The following is a 14,017-nucleotide window of genomic DNA, read 5'->3' on the forward strand; positions in this document are numbered from 1 at the left end:
GGTACTTATGTTTCACTTCATTGGGTTTTTTAAAAACATTTTTCAAGTAATCTTAAAATACCTCTGGGAAATTGGTATACATTTATCCCCATTTTTACACATGTAAAACTGAGCTGGAAGCTAAGAATCCTTTTTTTTGTAACCTAGTTTATATACATCTATTTGTTCCCCCTCTTTCCCTCGTCCTGTCTCCCCCAAGGTATTGAACTAGCATAATTCTAATTAAAATCAGTTGGATTTGTGGGGTGTCATCAACTGGATTTGAACATTGTACATTATAAAAGAGAGACTGCAAGTATAATATCACTTATGAATGTTCAAGGTTTTCTGATTTGCTCAAGGTTGCCTAGTAAATCATTGGTAAAGCAGGTATTGGAACTCACTAGTATTTGATTCCTTGGCTTGTTCAATATTACCTACATCATGCTATCTTATTAGGAAATAATCATGATGGCCAAAGGGAGTAAATTCCCTGAGAGAGTTCCTTGGCTTGATTTTAATGGTATTTGGGCACATAAGTGCTTTTAAAATTCCATTAAAAACCCAAATATTTTTAGGTGCTTGAGTAAGTTTGATATTCTGGCTACAAATATCAACTATGAAACTGACAGCAAAATCATCCCTATAATGTTAACTGTCACAATAAGGAATAGAGAAGTGGTGCCTAAATTGGGTCTTGGACATGTCTAGGTTCTAAATTAATAGCTGCACTAATTAATGAATATTGAATTAGGGTATAAACAAACATACACTTGGAACAGCTACTCAGGATTGTGTAGCAGCTGTAATATTGTAATTGTTGTGTTTGTGTGATCTGGTAGCTACACAGGAGCTAAATTGCCCCGATTTTGACCCTGGATGAATTAGGATTAAAGGTGAAGTGGTTTACCTACATGTGTATTGCTGGAGGATCATGCACAAGTAACTGTTACAGAGTAACCCAACGGCTTTAGGTCCACCCTCTCTCCTTTTGGAGGTGTTCCATGCGTATGTTTGTCCATACCCCTAGTAAATAGATAACTGCAGATTACCTCGGCTGTTATGGTGGCTCATCCCACTCAAGTTATGGGTAGTTATCACTCCTGTGTGTGGTTCAGTAGTAGTACTAAGAAGAGTATGGTAGTTTAGGGTAATAAAAATGTGGCTGTCCGTTGCATCACATTCTTTAGACGTGCTTTGCAGAGTCATTAGGACAAATGTGCTACAGGGTGTATGTGAAACTTGCTTTCATATAACTTCAAGAGTATGGCAGTTCACTTGGAAAGATAAATATAAATTGCAGCTGCAACTGATACGGGGCCTTATCAATAGAGCTTTTTCAGGAGATCTACACATGCCATACTGTACTCACGTCAAGATGTCTGCTTCTGTTCTAGTTGGTTGCAGATGAAGGCCAAGTTGTTGGGTACTTCTTGCTTTTGCAGCAAATCTCTGAGGACTGTTGTGCAATGTGAAAGTGCATGGTCCTTTGAACCAGTATCAATTTGTGAAAATATGTTAATCTTACCCAGTCATATTTAATGATATGCCATTCATACATTCTTATATCAGTTCAGTTGCACAAGAGCTGATGAATTATATTCACTGTATGGTCACTCTTGTTTCTTATTTAGGATCAGGATGGATCTCATATAAAAGGCTTGTTGATCAATTTTATTCATCACAATTGGCCATCTCTTTTGAAACATGGGTTTCTTGAAGAATTCATCACTCCCATTGTAAAGGTACAACTTTTACTGACATGTTTTTATTACATTCTCTACAATAAGCCAAAAAGCTGATTATGTATTTTCTTGTTTAAGGCAAGCAAAAATAAGCAGGAACTTTCCTTCTATAGTATTCCTGAATTTGATGAGTGGAAGAAACATATGGAAAATCACAAAGCCTGGAAGATAAAATACTACAAAGGTTTGTGTGTATATGTGCAGGGAGGAGGTTGGGTTGGTTTTTGTTTGTTTGTTTGTTTGTTGTGGTTTTTGGGTTTTTTTTCAGTTTAAACAAACACACCTCATGGACCTTGGAAACAAATGGGTTTTGTACAGTTGTACTACTAGGGACTTTTGTAGTTGCTTCTGAGGTGACTTCCTAGTCAGCCCCTGAAAAAGGCAGCATAAGACTGTGATGAAAGTTCTCTGAGTAGGTAGACAGGCAAGGTTCTTTGGGTAGATGTGATCTCTCTTATTAGGCCAGCTAAACACATGGAAGATTTGTTCTTTGCAAGCTTTCAGGCACAAACACCCTTCTTCAGGCACAGGGAGAGTCTCCATATTGACTTCTGTTCCATCCAGGTGAACAAAAAACACCAGCAGACTCCCTATGCCTGAAGAGGGGTGTGTTTGTGCCTGAAAGCTTGCAAAGAACAAATTTACCAACTGTTTAGCTGGCCTAATAAAAGATATCACAGCTACCTAAAGAGCCTTCTCTGCCTATGTCCTTAGACCAACACAGCTACAACCAACACCTCCATAAGTATATAGAAGCATTTTACTTCTCATCATACAGGTTTGGGTACCAGCACTGCTAAGGAAGCGAAAGAGTATTTTGCTGACATGGAGAGACATCGCATCTTATTCAGATATGCTGGTCCTGAAGATGATGCAGCCATCACACTGGTAAGAATATGTTAAGCTCCTCTCTTTTTCCAGCTGTCAACATCAAGAAATCCTTTGTTTTATTTGTTTCTTGGGCACAGGGCCCCAATGTCTGATTTGTAGACAGTGAGAAGAATTTAGGCTCTCGTCTAGCTGCTGCTCTGAAGACTCAATTTTATTCTACTGCAGTTTTTTTGACTGGGGGTAGGGAAGTGGGAGTTAGTTTTCTGGTCTTGAGTGATTTTAATGCTTGTCTTCATTCAGCTGGAACAAAGTTTTAAAGCTGAAGTAATTCTTAGGGGAGTTTACTGAATGCTTTACAAAGCTGAACAACTTACAAACGATATCTCATATCCTGAATTTTTTTTTTACTCTATGCTGGAAAAGCATGAGAAACATGGAAAGGCATATGCATCTTGCCCAAGTAAAAATGGTTTCCTACGTTGTAACTCAGAGTTGCGCATTCCAGGACAAACGAGACCAAATCCTAGCTCTTCAGATTGTAACTCAGTCCTTACACAGGCTGTGGGGGGTTGGGACAGACATGGCTGATCAGCTGTGGCTGCCCACAAGTTTAAGATACCACCCAGTCAGCCCCTGACATCATTGTAGCCCCTGGTGGCAACTATGATGGGACTGCTCTCAGGCTACCTCCACTATCTGATCAGCCTCCACTTCTACTAGAACGCCATTAACCATTGCTTACCAGTGGCAATGGGGTGCCTGAAGGGCTCCTTGAGAGTTTATTGGCCAGATGGGCTATCAGGGAGCATTCTGTTCTCCCTCTCTTTTGGGATGGGAAAGGAGAGCAGAGCACCATGGGATACTGGGGGTTAGAGACCTGTACACATGATAAAGTTGTTGCGGAAAAGTTTGAAAAGTTTGTTCCATTTTGGGGATTTTTTTTTTAAATAGTGTGAATTGTGTGGACACCCACTTTTTGTTGTGCTAAAGGAAAGGAAAAAAAGGAAAAAACCCCATCATCTGTGCCAATCTGACCGTGGGGTAAAATTCCTTCCTGGTCCTGTATGTGGTAGTTTGACTGAGTAGAGGAGCAGGGCCTTCTAGCCAGAACACGTGCAAAAGATATGTAATATCTGCATTAGAGCAGCAACTTGTATAGACTTTTTCATGGCTAACTTTTTCCTAAATAAATAGTATTGTATTCCCAAAAGCATGGTGAAACCGTTCTATGGTGATTTTTTTTTTTTTTTAATTACACATAGTAATATGATAATGATTTAACTTACCTGAAATCTTATCAGGCCTTCAGTAAAAAGAAAATTGATGACCGAAAAGAATGGTTAACAAACTTTATGGAAGACAGACGACAGCGTCGGTTACATGGACTTCCAGAGGTGAGCCTTAAGTAAGAGATCCAGAGGATGGGAACTAGACTTAATGTAGTTTTGATATTGAAAGATTAATAATATATAATATATATAATAATGTATTTTCTTTTAGCAATTTTTATATGGTACAGCAACAAAGCATTTGACTTACAACGACTTCATTAATAAAGAGTTGATCCTCTTCTCAAATTCAGACAACGAGAGATCTATTCCATCCCTTGTTGATGGTAAGTAGATGTAAGGATGCACTTGTCTCTCTTTTTTTGTTTTTGAAGGATGCAATTTTATTTGAAAAGAAGATAGATAGCACATTGTAAATGAAGAGATGGGATCAGGGAGAGAACCTGAGAACCTGTGTCTGCTTTATTTTATTGCCACTGCTATACACTAATGAGTGCCCTCCTCTTCTTTGAGGAAGTCAAGTGGTTGCTTTGAAATTTATTTACTTGGACCAAAGCACTTCTCTGTATGATATAGGTGGTTTGAGGTCATAGTGCCAGATATTCACTATAGGCAGCAAGAGAACAGAACTGGGTGTATTTTGTTCTTGAGTTCTGCACTCCATGTTTGCATGGTGACCTGTGTCAAAGTGGTTCTATGGTGAAACCAGAACAAATTTATGGGAAGAAATGTGCAGGCTAAGCCTTTTGCTTCTGCTTCCAGTACACCAGTATATGGTTGTTGTGTTCATTGAAAATCCTCCAACAGCCAGTTAACCATAGGAATATCTTTGTACTGGCAAAGTATGGTAGGGTCTCATCTAGCATTATATTAAATTATTAACTAGGTGCTTGAAGGGACTAGTGAGGGGACACAAAGCCTTTCCTTAGAATTTTTGCTTTAGACTTGACTCAGGTTAGCAACAATAGGAAATAGTTATTCTTCAGTGAAATTAAGTGGCCTTGTTGATCTTGGAGCAGTTTTAGGGCATGTCTACACATGTGATTAATGCACCTGAATTTAATGTGCAGTAAATTCAGCCGTATTAAACTGCACCCAGATGCACCTGGGTTGGGAGCAAATGGAGCCCGATGAGAGCAGCATAGTTCAGGGCTGCTCCTGCTCTGCTCCCCTGCGTGCCAGGCCTAGACTGGCATGGGGATCTGGGGGCACCCCCATTCTGGCAGGGGCCTGGGGGGGGGGGGTCAGGTCTGGAGGGGTGGAAGCTATTTTTGGCTCCGGGGTAGCTATGAGCCATGTGGTTGTGGCTTGGAGATGCCCCCAGAGCCAAGGAGAGCTCTTCCCCAAGCTCCACATGGTTCAGAGCTGCCTTGGGAGCTGGGGACAGCTCGTTCCCTGGTACCAGAGCTCAGCTAAGCCAAGTAGCCATTGTTGCCCTGGGCTGACTGGGAAAAATTTGCTCCCAGGTGGTGTCTACACGTGTGCTTAGGCACACTAATTTAAAGCACTGTTTTCTAGTACCTGTATCTGTCAGTACTGACAAACGGCATTTTAAATTTAATCTACTGAGCATTAATTTCTGTTCACGTGTAGACGGTGATGCTTTACAGCACATTATGTTAATCTAATGTACAGTAAAGTTCACATGTAGACATGCCCTTCAAAAATTAAATTACCAGGTCTTCAAATGTGGCAACATCCTTTCCACATAGGACTTAGAGCATACAGAGACAATTCGAAATATATTGGGAGACCCCAAGTAAAGGCTTCATTTCAGGATTTTTAACTTTTTTGGTAGTAGAAAGGTGACAGCAGTTTCTGCTGAAGTATTTTAGTGTTTTAGAATATAATAGAAAGGGTTTGTTTCAGATTAGAATACAGGTATGTCTCAAATGCTGACACATCTTATTGAAGTTCTGAGCAAAGACATTGCTGAATGAACTTGGCAACTAAACTTGAAAGTGTGCCTCTAGGATAGTATTTAGATAGTAGCAGCATAGTGTGTATAACTGCCGAATGCTGCATGGTAATATTGAACTAATTGGTTAGAAATTTACAGCTCTGTCTCTTTTTATTTGCACTTAGAAACATACTTTTTATATTTATTAATTTGTCAAGTATTACATTTTTTTTGTTTTAATTTAATTTGAAAGTTTTCTTCATTTCAACATAGCCAAAGAGATTTGGAGACATCTATAATGATTTAAATTTTTAAAAGTGTGTGCGTTAGGATGTTTAAAAAACATGCTATTTTTCAAAACAGGTTTAAAACCAGGACAGCGCAAAGTTTTATATACTTGTTTTAAGAGAAATGATAAACGTGAAGTCAAAGTTGCTCAGCTGGCTGGTTCTGTTGCTGAAATGTCAGCCTATCACCATGGAGAGGTGAGTGTGAAGACAGGGAAAGATATGTGTCATCATTCCCTACCCCCTTGTGTTGGAGCATAAGGATGTACTTAGTTAAAAGCACTTGTCAGTGGTTCCACACCTTGGTTCCATTTTTTCTGTCTACTTCAGGTCCAGTAATGTTCAAAATAAGAGTTTGTGGGCTGCAGGGAAACAGAAGGGTAACTATTTTGTAAACTTGCAGCAGGTCCTCTATTATACCAGCTGTAGGCCAGACCAAATGTTTACACTTTGAACAGGAAAGAGATGTTTTAATTAAAAATGGATCCCTGTGTGTGTGCCCCTTCTGCCTCCCCTCTTCCTTTCCCCCCACCCCCGAAACACACGCACAGAAAATTTTGCAGTTACCTGATGCAGTTGCTTACTCGGTTAGGTGAAGATATTTCAAAGCCAGGGCTATTTCCCATATACTAGTGAAAACTACCAGTGACCAACGGTGTCAGATTATGAATACAAAGACATTGTGGGGGACAAGGAAAGCACTAATGTCATTTCCTTCCTGTACAGATGTGGATTTTTTAAAACAAACAAAGCATAATGTATAAGATGAGAGAAATGGGTCATGCACATAAATACTTTTGTACAGGAAAAGATCTAGCTACATGTGGTGGTGGGAGGAAGCACAGAATCATAACCTTTTAACAGCTATTTCTGTAATAAAGCATAGCCTTCTCTTTTCAGAGATGGCATGTTTTGAAACCAGTGTAGGGTTAGTAGCATATTACCTAGGAATGAAGACACATTCTGTGCTACTGATAGACAAATTCTTACGCTGAATGATAACAATGTGGGTGTATTTATTTTTCCAGCAAGCATTAATGATGACAATAGTTAACTTGGCCCAGAACTTTGTTGGAAGTAACAATGTTAATCTTCTGCAACCCATTGGCCAGTTTGGTACCAGGCTTCATGGTGGCAAGGATGCTGCTAGCCCCCGTTATATTTTCACAATGTTAAGGTAAAAGGAGATTTTCAGATTGCCTTTATTATGGCGCCACAGAATTTGTAGATGTTTGTGTGTATTGAGAGAAATTACGTAGCTATGTGCAATTAGATCTTTTATTTGGATGTGCAGATAGAGTGTTTGCATACATAGATTATCCCATTGATTTTGTGGGAACACTACCTTAAGGATTTTTAAGTTTGCTACATGTTTTGAATCATAAGGCTAGAGACATTGAAAAGTTAGGTTGCTCAGTTCGGTTTCCAATCTTATTATGGTTTTTCATAGAAGTTAAAATCCTACACGGCATTTTTCAGATTTACGTTCATTGTCTCTTAGTCCACACTATATTTGCTAAATTTATAGATAAAGAGAATGTTTTTCAATTTGGCAGTCCTTTAACTCGACATAGGTGTGAGAATCAGTGGATTCTTTCCTTTCAGTGTTACAGTTTGCGCGCGCGCACACACACACACACACACACACACACACACGAAACATAATTTAAAAGTGCTCTTTCATTGAATAAAGTTGTGTGTAATTTGGCCTACAGAATGTATTGTCTACAGTACATTTGTCCAGTATAGCTTTAGACATTACAAGCAGTGCTGCTGTAATTGTTTCCTATTTCATAGTCTGGTATTGAGCCTAAATTTTCCTTTCTTAATTTTATTCTCTTACTTAGTTATGTCTACTGTATATGTTAATTTTAGCTTTTGGATCTCTTCCTAAAAAGCTTTGTCTGTGGCATAGTAGTTAATATTTCTCCAGTTATATATATTTGATCCATCTGTATTGAAAGTCTGATTTACCTAGTGCAGTGTGCTAAATTAACAAAGGTCCACTGATAAAATCTATGTTTGGAAAATATTTAATGAGCTGTCAAGTCTGCAGTTAAGTCTAGCCTTTTCTGGCTTGGTTAGCAATTGAGTAAATACTGCACTGGTACTATTTTGTGGCTGGTGACCTATGTCTGGTATTTTGAGCAAATACTATACAGAGATAGATGAGTCCCGAGTGCCTGAGATAACAGGGGTTTTGTATATATTAAATACATCAGTTAATATAAAATATACAATATACATGGCTTACAAATGAACAAGCAGTCTGAGTTTTTTTGAGGAAGAGATTGTTTCACTGAGACGATTCAGTAGTATTTCAGTCCCTACTTCAAGAATCTTCAGCATCATAATGACAATTTAAGAGAGAAGTATAGCTTTTTGAAACATATAAAATTGAGCCAAAAATAAAATCTAAGCTATGAGTATTCATAGAATAGCAGCTTATAACTTACTTGATTTTTGTTAAATTATTCTCATTTTTTTTCTTTTCTTTTTCTTTTTTTTTTAAAGCCCTTTGGCAAGGCTGCTCTTTCCTGCAGTGGATGACAACCTGCTTAAGTTCCTTTATGATGATAACCAGCGTGTAGAGCCTGAGTGGTACATTCCCATCATTCCTATGGTTTTAATAAATGGAGCCGAGGGAATTGGCACTGGGTGGGCCTGTAAACTTCCAAACTATGATACCAGAGAGATTGTGAACAACGTCAGGCGAATGCTAGAAGGCTTAGATCCCCATCCTATGGTAAAGTAATGAAAACTTGTATGTTCCTTCAACCAACTTCAGTTTTGCATTTATAAACATCATTTTATATCACTCTAGAAACATTTCACAGGCTAATTATTACCTCCTTGGACTTGGAGCGCATCACTAATCTTATTAAAGGTATCTTCAACGAGCCTGGAGAAATGAAGGTTTTTAGTTTTTATAGAAACTAGCAACTTTTATAATTTATACTTTTCTGATTTGTTTAAAGGCACTTTCTCTATTACAATGAGTAATACATTGTTAGCACGCTAATAAAAATTATGATTCTAAGAAGGCTATGACATTGTGATCTGATTGATAACAAACTTTATCCATCATTCTTTTACAATAGAGATAGGTGGTTAGCCATGTTAGTCTGAAGTTGTTGGGCAGAAGGTAGGGTACAGTTGTACCTTATAGACTAACTGAATCAGGAACGTATAAACTTTCATGAGCAGCAGCTCACTTTGTCAGATGTTAGCACTATCCTGCCCATCTTCTACAGGTTACAGTCTCTATTCATGCAAATTTATAATTTGTATGGCTTGCATTGGTGCCTTCAAAGTCACCTTTCTCATGGCATAACTGTTAGCTACAGATTTCAGCTTTTACAATGCGCAGAATTTCTTCTCACAAATTACTGGGGCTGCAAATAAATTTATTTTTTTGTTCTAGCTGTATCTGTTGGACTTCCTTTTGAGAGATCCTGGCAGTTTAGTGCACTTAATCTGCTGTAATCTGCAGTCTGTCCTATTTTGGGGGGTCTTGTCTATATTTTGACTCTCTTAAAAAAAAAAAAAAAAATTCCCACTGCCATCTTTCAGACAAGATTTAATCTATTCTGTGGTATGTTGCTGTAATTTGTATGTGTATGTTTTGGTTTCTAATGTAGTATACTCACTATAACTCAAGTTTGTAAGATACTTAGTAAACTTGAGTAATTAAACTGTGTTGTACAGTGCGAGTAAACTTGACAGCTTTAGTATAAAACAAATATTTCTTTTCAGTGTTTTGTTTTAAAGAATATTTCTGCATATTCTTTGCATTTGCAGCTTCCCAACTACAAAAACTTTAAAGGAACTATCCACGAACTTGGTCAAAACCAGTATGTTGTTAGCGGTGAAATATTTGTGGTGGACAGGAACACAGTAGAGATTACAGAGCTTCCAGTAAGAACATGGACCCAGGTTAGTAATGCTGAAACAAATTTAGATTTTAAAAGAAACTTTCCTAAAATATTTAATCACATACTCAAATTTCAATCATTAGATTTTTATTTTGGTGGTAGTATGCATTGCAGGAAGCTACTCATGGATTGCCTTTTCCTTGGCTTCCATAGTACATGACACAGTAAACACATCTTCTATCTTTTTTTAAGGAGTGGTAGCTCTTCTTCTTGAGTTAATGCTTAATCTCTGTTCTCCTCTGGATGGCTTTAAATATGTATCCTTTGGCTAGGCATGTGAGACGCCTTTTGACACTTGTGGTAGTTCTCGTGGGTTGTGCAGATTGCTTTGTGAAGGGTTGCATTGCAAGTGCATGTTTGTGACATGAAGTCTGGTAGCTATGCTACATGTAGCTTTTTAGCATATCTGTTTGCATTGCTCTTGCATTTTGAGGATTTAAAACAAGAACTGTAAGGATTACATGTTCATTTTTTTTGTATTCTTGTTATAGGTATACAAAGAACAGGTGCTAGAACCTATGTTGAATGGGACTGAAAAAACTCCAGCATTAATTTCTGACTACAAAGAGTATCACACTGATACAACTGTGAAATTTGTAGTGAAAATGACAGAAGAAAAACTTGCACAAGCAGAGGCTGCTGGATTGCACAAAGTCTTTAAGCTTCAAACAAGTCTTACTTGTAATTCTATGGTAACTTTTCTATGTTTAATTACCCGAATTGTTACAGTAACTTGTTGACTTGGTTTTGGCTCTAAATCCATATGATTGATAACTGAAATATTTCATGTTTTATTACTGACAAAAGTAATTGCTGATTATGTTGTGTGCTTTTTCATAGAACAAATGTCTGAACTATCTGGCAACTAGATAGCGTTTAAACATAACACTATATTATTTTCTGCCATGTTGCAGATAAATCTGAGAATCACACTTCTGTCAGAAACATTTTTAAATTCTCATTTTATATACTACAATTGGTTATGAGTGATCACAAGGGCCCACTGTCGTATCTCATTTTATGATCAAGGCCATGGTATTTAATTAAGTTACTGCACTGTTACGCACACATTACTCAAGTGCTTTGTCAATTTTGTACCCAGAGGCAAATATTCATATCAGTAATTTTTACACACATGCATAACTGTTTATAAATTGGGAACTTGATCTGTAAAATCATTGGGTAAAGATTGCCTCTTCAACTGTTGTTTCTGTATAGTGTTTGAAAAGACCGAATTCCACTCCTTCAAGCAGCTTCTAGATACTCTTGTATACAAAATATTGCTATTATTCTAATACAGATAGAGACATACTATATACATATAGATGTCATTTGAAATACCTTATTAAAAAAGTAAACAGCCCAATGCCCTACTGCTTTGCACTGTATCCTACAGAAAGCAAATGTACCATGTAAAAATGATGGTATCTTATACTTTGCGTGGATTTAAATGTCTACATAAAATACTGTAAGTGGAGAATCAGGATTAAAATTGGTAATAGGCTTGTTAAAGTTTAGAGTTTAATCCTATATTTCCTGCAAACTTAAATAGATACTTAAGGTAGCTTAAGGTACACAGATAACGTAGAATTAAACCCCTGGTATGTGTATTTTATACCTGAAGTATTTTTGAGGATTTGTGAAATTTTGATTTTCACAGCTGACATGAGAAGGAATGCTTACTGATTTTAAATACTGGCTGAGTATTACAGGTGCTCTTCAAATATTACCTGTAAATTATTACAAATGACTAGTTTTATTATACTGCTGATTTAATACTTATACAAAATTGGATCCTAAATGCCCAAGCTAAATTCAGGGACATCCATACATGTTTTGAGTACTGTTTGAAAATATTGTTGTATATCTAATGCATTAATTGGATAGGGATTTATTTCTGCCTGTAGGTAAATTCATTTACTTCATGATTGTAAGTTAAGGCTTACAACCGGAGTGATCTCTTGCTACAGTGAGATCATAATTTGACTTCAAGAAACTTAGAAAATATCTCTACCTGCCATATGTCCACAAATAATGTAATATACAGTGACTCTTTTGCATGTATGTTGATTTAACAACATTTAATTTACTCAGTGACTTTTTCTACAGGTGCTCTTTGATCATATGGGATGCCTGAAAAAATATGAAACTGTGCAAGATATCTTGAAAGAATTCTTTGATTTACGATTACATTATTATAGTTTGCGCAAGGACTGGCTTGTAGGAATGTTAGGGGCAGAATCTACCAAACTTAACAATCAAGCTCGCTTCGTCCTAGAGAAGATACAGGGGAAAATTACAATAGGTAAGAAGAACAATAAAACTAAAACTTAGAACTGATAAAAGCAGAAAACATTTCTGTAAATCAACAGAATATACACACACACAGACGTATGTATACCTATCCATATGTATTTTAATAAATATGTGAAATTAATAAAATAAAGCATTACTTTTCTTCACCATATTTTTTCTTTGTATTTCTCACACAGAGAATAGGTCAAAGAAAGATTTGATTCAAATGTTAGTCCAGAGAGGTTATGAATCTGACCCAGTAAAAGCCTGGAAGGAAGCGCAAGAAAAGGTAAAAGTCGGAGGCCTCTTGATATTGTATTGTTAAGTTAATGTTAAGAAACTGTGTACAATAAATTATTCTCTTCCTTCATCCATGTTAATAAATCAAATATTGAAAATCTTGTCTACCACTTTTTTCTTCTTGCTATATTAATAATTGCATCAAAGTAAAGTTGGCTAAGAGCATTGCTAAATAATTTACCCCTTGTGTATACAGATAAAAACATACCAATTAATGTAAGATGAAAATTTAAATGCAGCAAACATTAGGAAGCTCACTACACTGTTCCTAGTTATTTGACATCCTCAAGCATTGTATACAGCATATTACATCAATTGAAATGCTATGATAGTCAAGTTTGATCAATTTCTAACACCGTATTTGTTTATATGAGTGTACAATGTATTTATTTGTATGTAGAAAGAAAATCTAATATCTGACCTTTAGAATAGAAAATTTATATTATCTTTTGTTCTTTTCAGTTCTGTGCAGGTCAAGGTCAAATTTACTAGAGTGTTACATTTTTAAAAAAACATGTTGAATTTATTTGAGGAGAAAGGTCATAATAACCCCTTTCACCTCCTTAAATTACTATTTTTATTAAAGCATAGGAAGAATACATGTTGGAAATCATTTCTGAAAGTGGCTTTAACTTGAACCTAGTACCCTTTTTCAGTGGAGTTGCTGCTTTATTTTGTTTGTATTTATTTATAAAGTTAAAATGAGGTAATTGTAAAATATATAGTCATTTCTAATAGAATTTTTGTAAAACGAAGGTGAAATACTGACTGTACCAAAGAGAAGTTTATAATACTCATAGTTATACAGCATTTCATTATATCTAAAACGTTAGTACTCTGTCTTTTCCCTGCCCTGAAAAAGAGTTGTGTAAAGTATCTGGAATGCACAGATCAAAGGTTAGCTGAATCCTAGATAGCTAACATGGTTACGACACGTGTATATAGTCATTAGCACGTAGAGGGTAATAGTGCCAGTATCATACCTGGCTTCCTTTGGTTCCACAGCCCAAGTAACCCAGGCATCTGCTTGGAGTTGTATTGACTGTGCATTCAGTGACTTCTATGGCGAATCTGGAATGAGGCTGGCATGCATACATCTGGATATATAGCAAGATGCCTTAGCTTTTCTGTCAGTGCACCCAAAGATTTAAAATGCATCTCCATATAGTTTGGTCACCTGTTTTAAAACGGCTTTCCAAAATCAGTAATTTGGAATGACAGTTTTAATATGCTTTCATTGTAGGCAGCAGAAGAAGAAGATTCACAGAACCTGAATGATGACGCTTCTTCCTCTTCAGGCTCTACCTCAGGTCCTGATTTTAACTACATCCTAAATATGTCTCTGTGGTCTCTTACTAAAGAGAAAGTAGAAGAGCTAATTAAACAGAGAGATTCAAAGGTTTGTATCTTATAGAAAAAAGGTCTCCCTCATTGTCAGTATATCTTACATAAATCA

General features: G+C 36.7%; 1 protein-coding gene across 5 annotated transcripts in view; it reads left to right on the forward strand.

The window, feature by feature from the left end:
• Nucleotides 1-14,017, forward strand: part of TOP2B (DNA topoisomerase II beta) — an 86,951-nt gene that overhangs the window by 59,503 nt on the left and 13,431 nt on the right. For all 5 annotated transcript variants that reach the window (XM_090046509.1, XM_090046507.1, XM_090046508.1 and 2 more), the window contains 13 exons: nt 1,614-1,724; nt 1,803-1,908; nt 2,503-2,612; nt 3,857-3,949; nt 4,056-4,170; nt 6,108-6,229; nt 7,060-7,208; nt 8,546-8,777; nt 9,833-9,967; nt 10,458-10,658; nt 12,076-12,271; nt 12,459-12,550; nt 13,805-13,960. In XM_090046509.1, coding sequence (XP_089902635.1) covers nt 1,614-1,724; nt 1,803-1,908; nt 2,503-2,612; nt 3,857-3,949; nt 4,056-4,170; nt 6,108-6,229; nt 7,060-7,208; nt 8,546-8,777; nt 9,833-9,967; nt 10,458-10,658; nt 12,076-12,271; nt 12,459-12,550; nt 13,805-13,960 — 1,818 coding nt within the window. The remainder of the gene's footprint in view (nt 1-1,613; nt 1,725-1,802; nt 1,909-2,502; nt 2,613-3,856; nt 3,950-4,055; nt 4,171-6,107; nt 6,230-7,059; nt 7,209-8,545; nt 8,778-9,832; nt 9,968-10,457; nt 10,659-12,075; nt 12,272-12,458; nt 12,551-13,804; nt 13,961-14,017) is intronic.

The sequence above is a fragment of the Crocodylus siamensis genome, chromosome 5, assembly GCF_052110815.1.
Source record: "Crocodylus siamensis isolate JL-2025a chromosome 5, ASM5211081v1, whole genome shotgun sequence".
Taxonomy (NCBI): domain Eukaryota; kingdom Metazoa; phylum Chordata; order Crocodylia; family Crocodylidae; genus Crocodylus; species Crocodylus siamensis.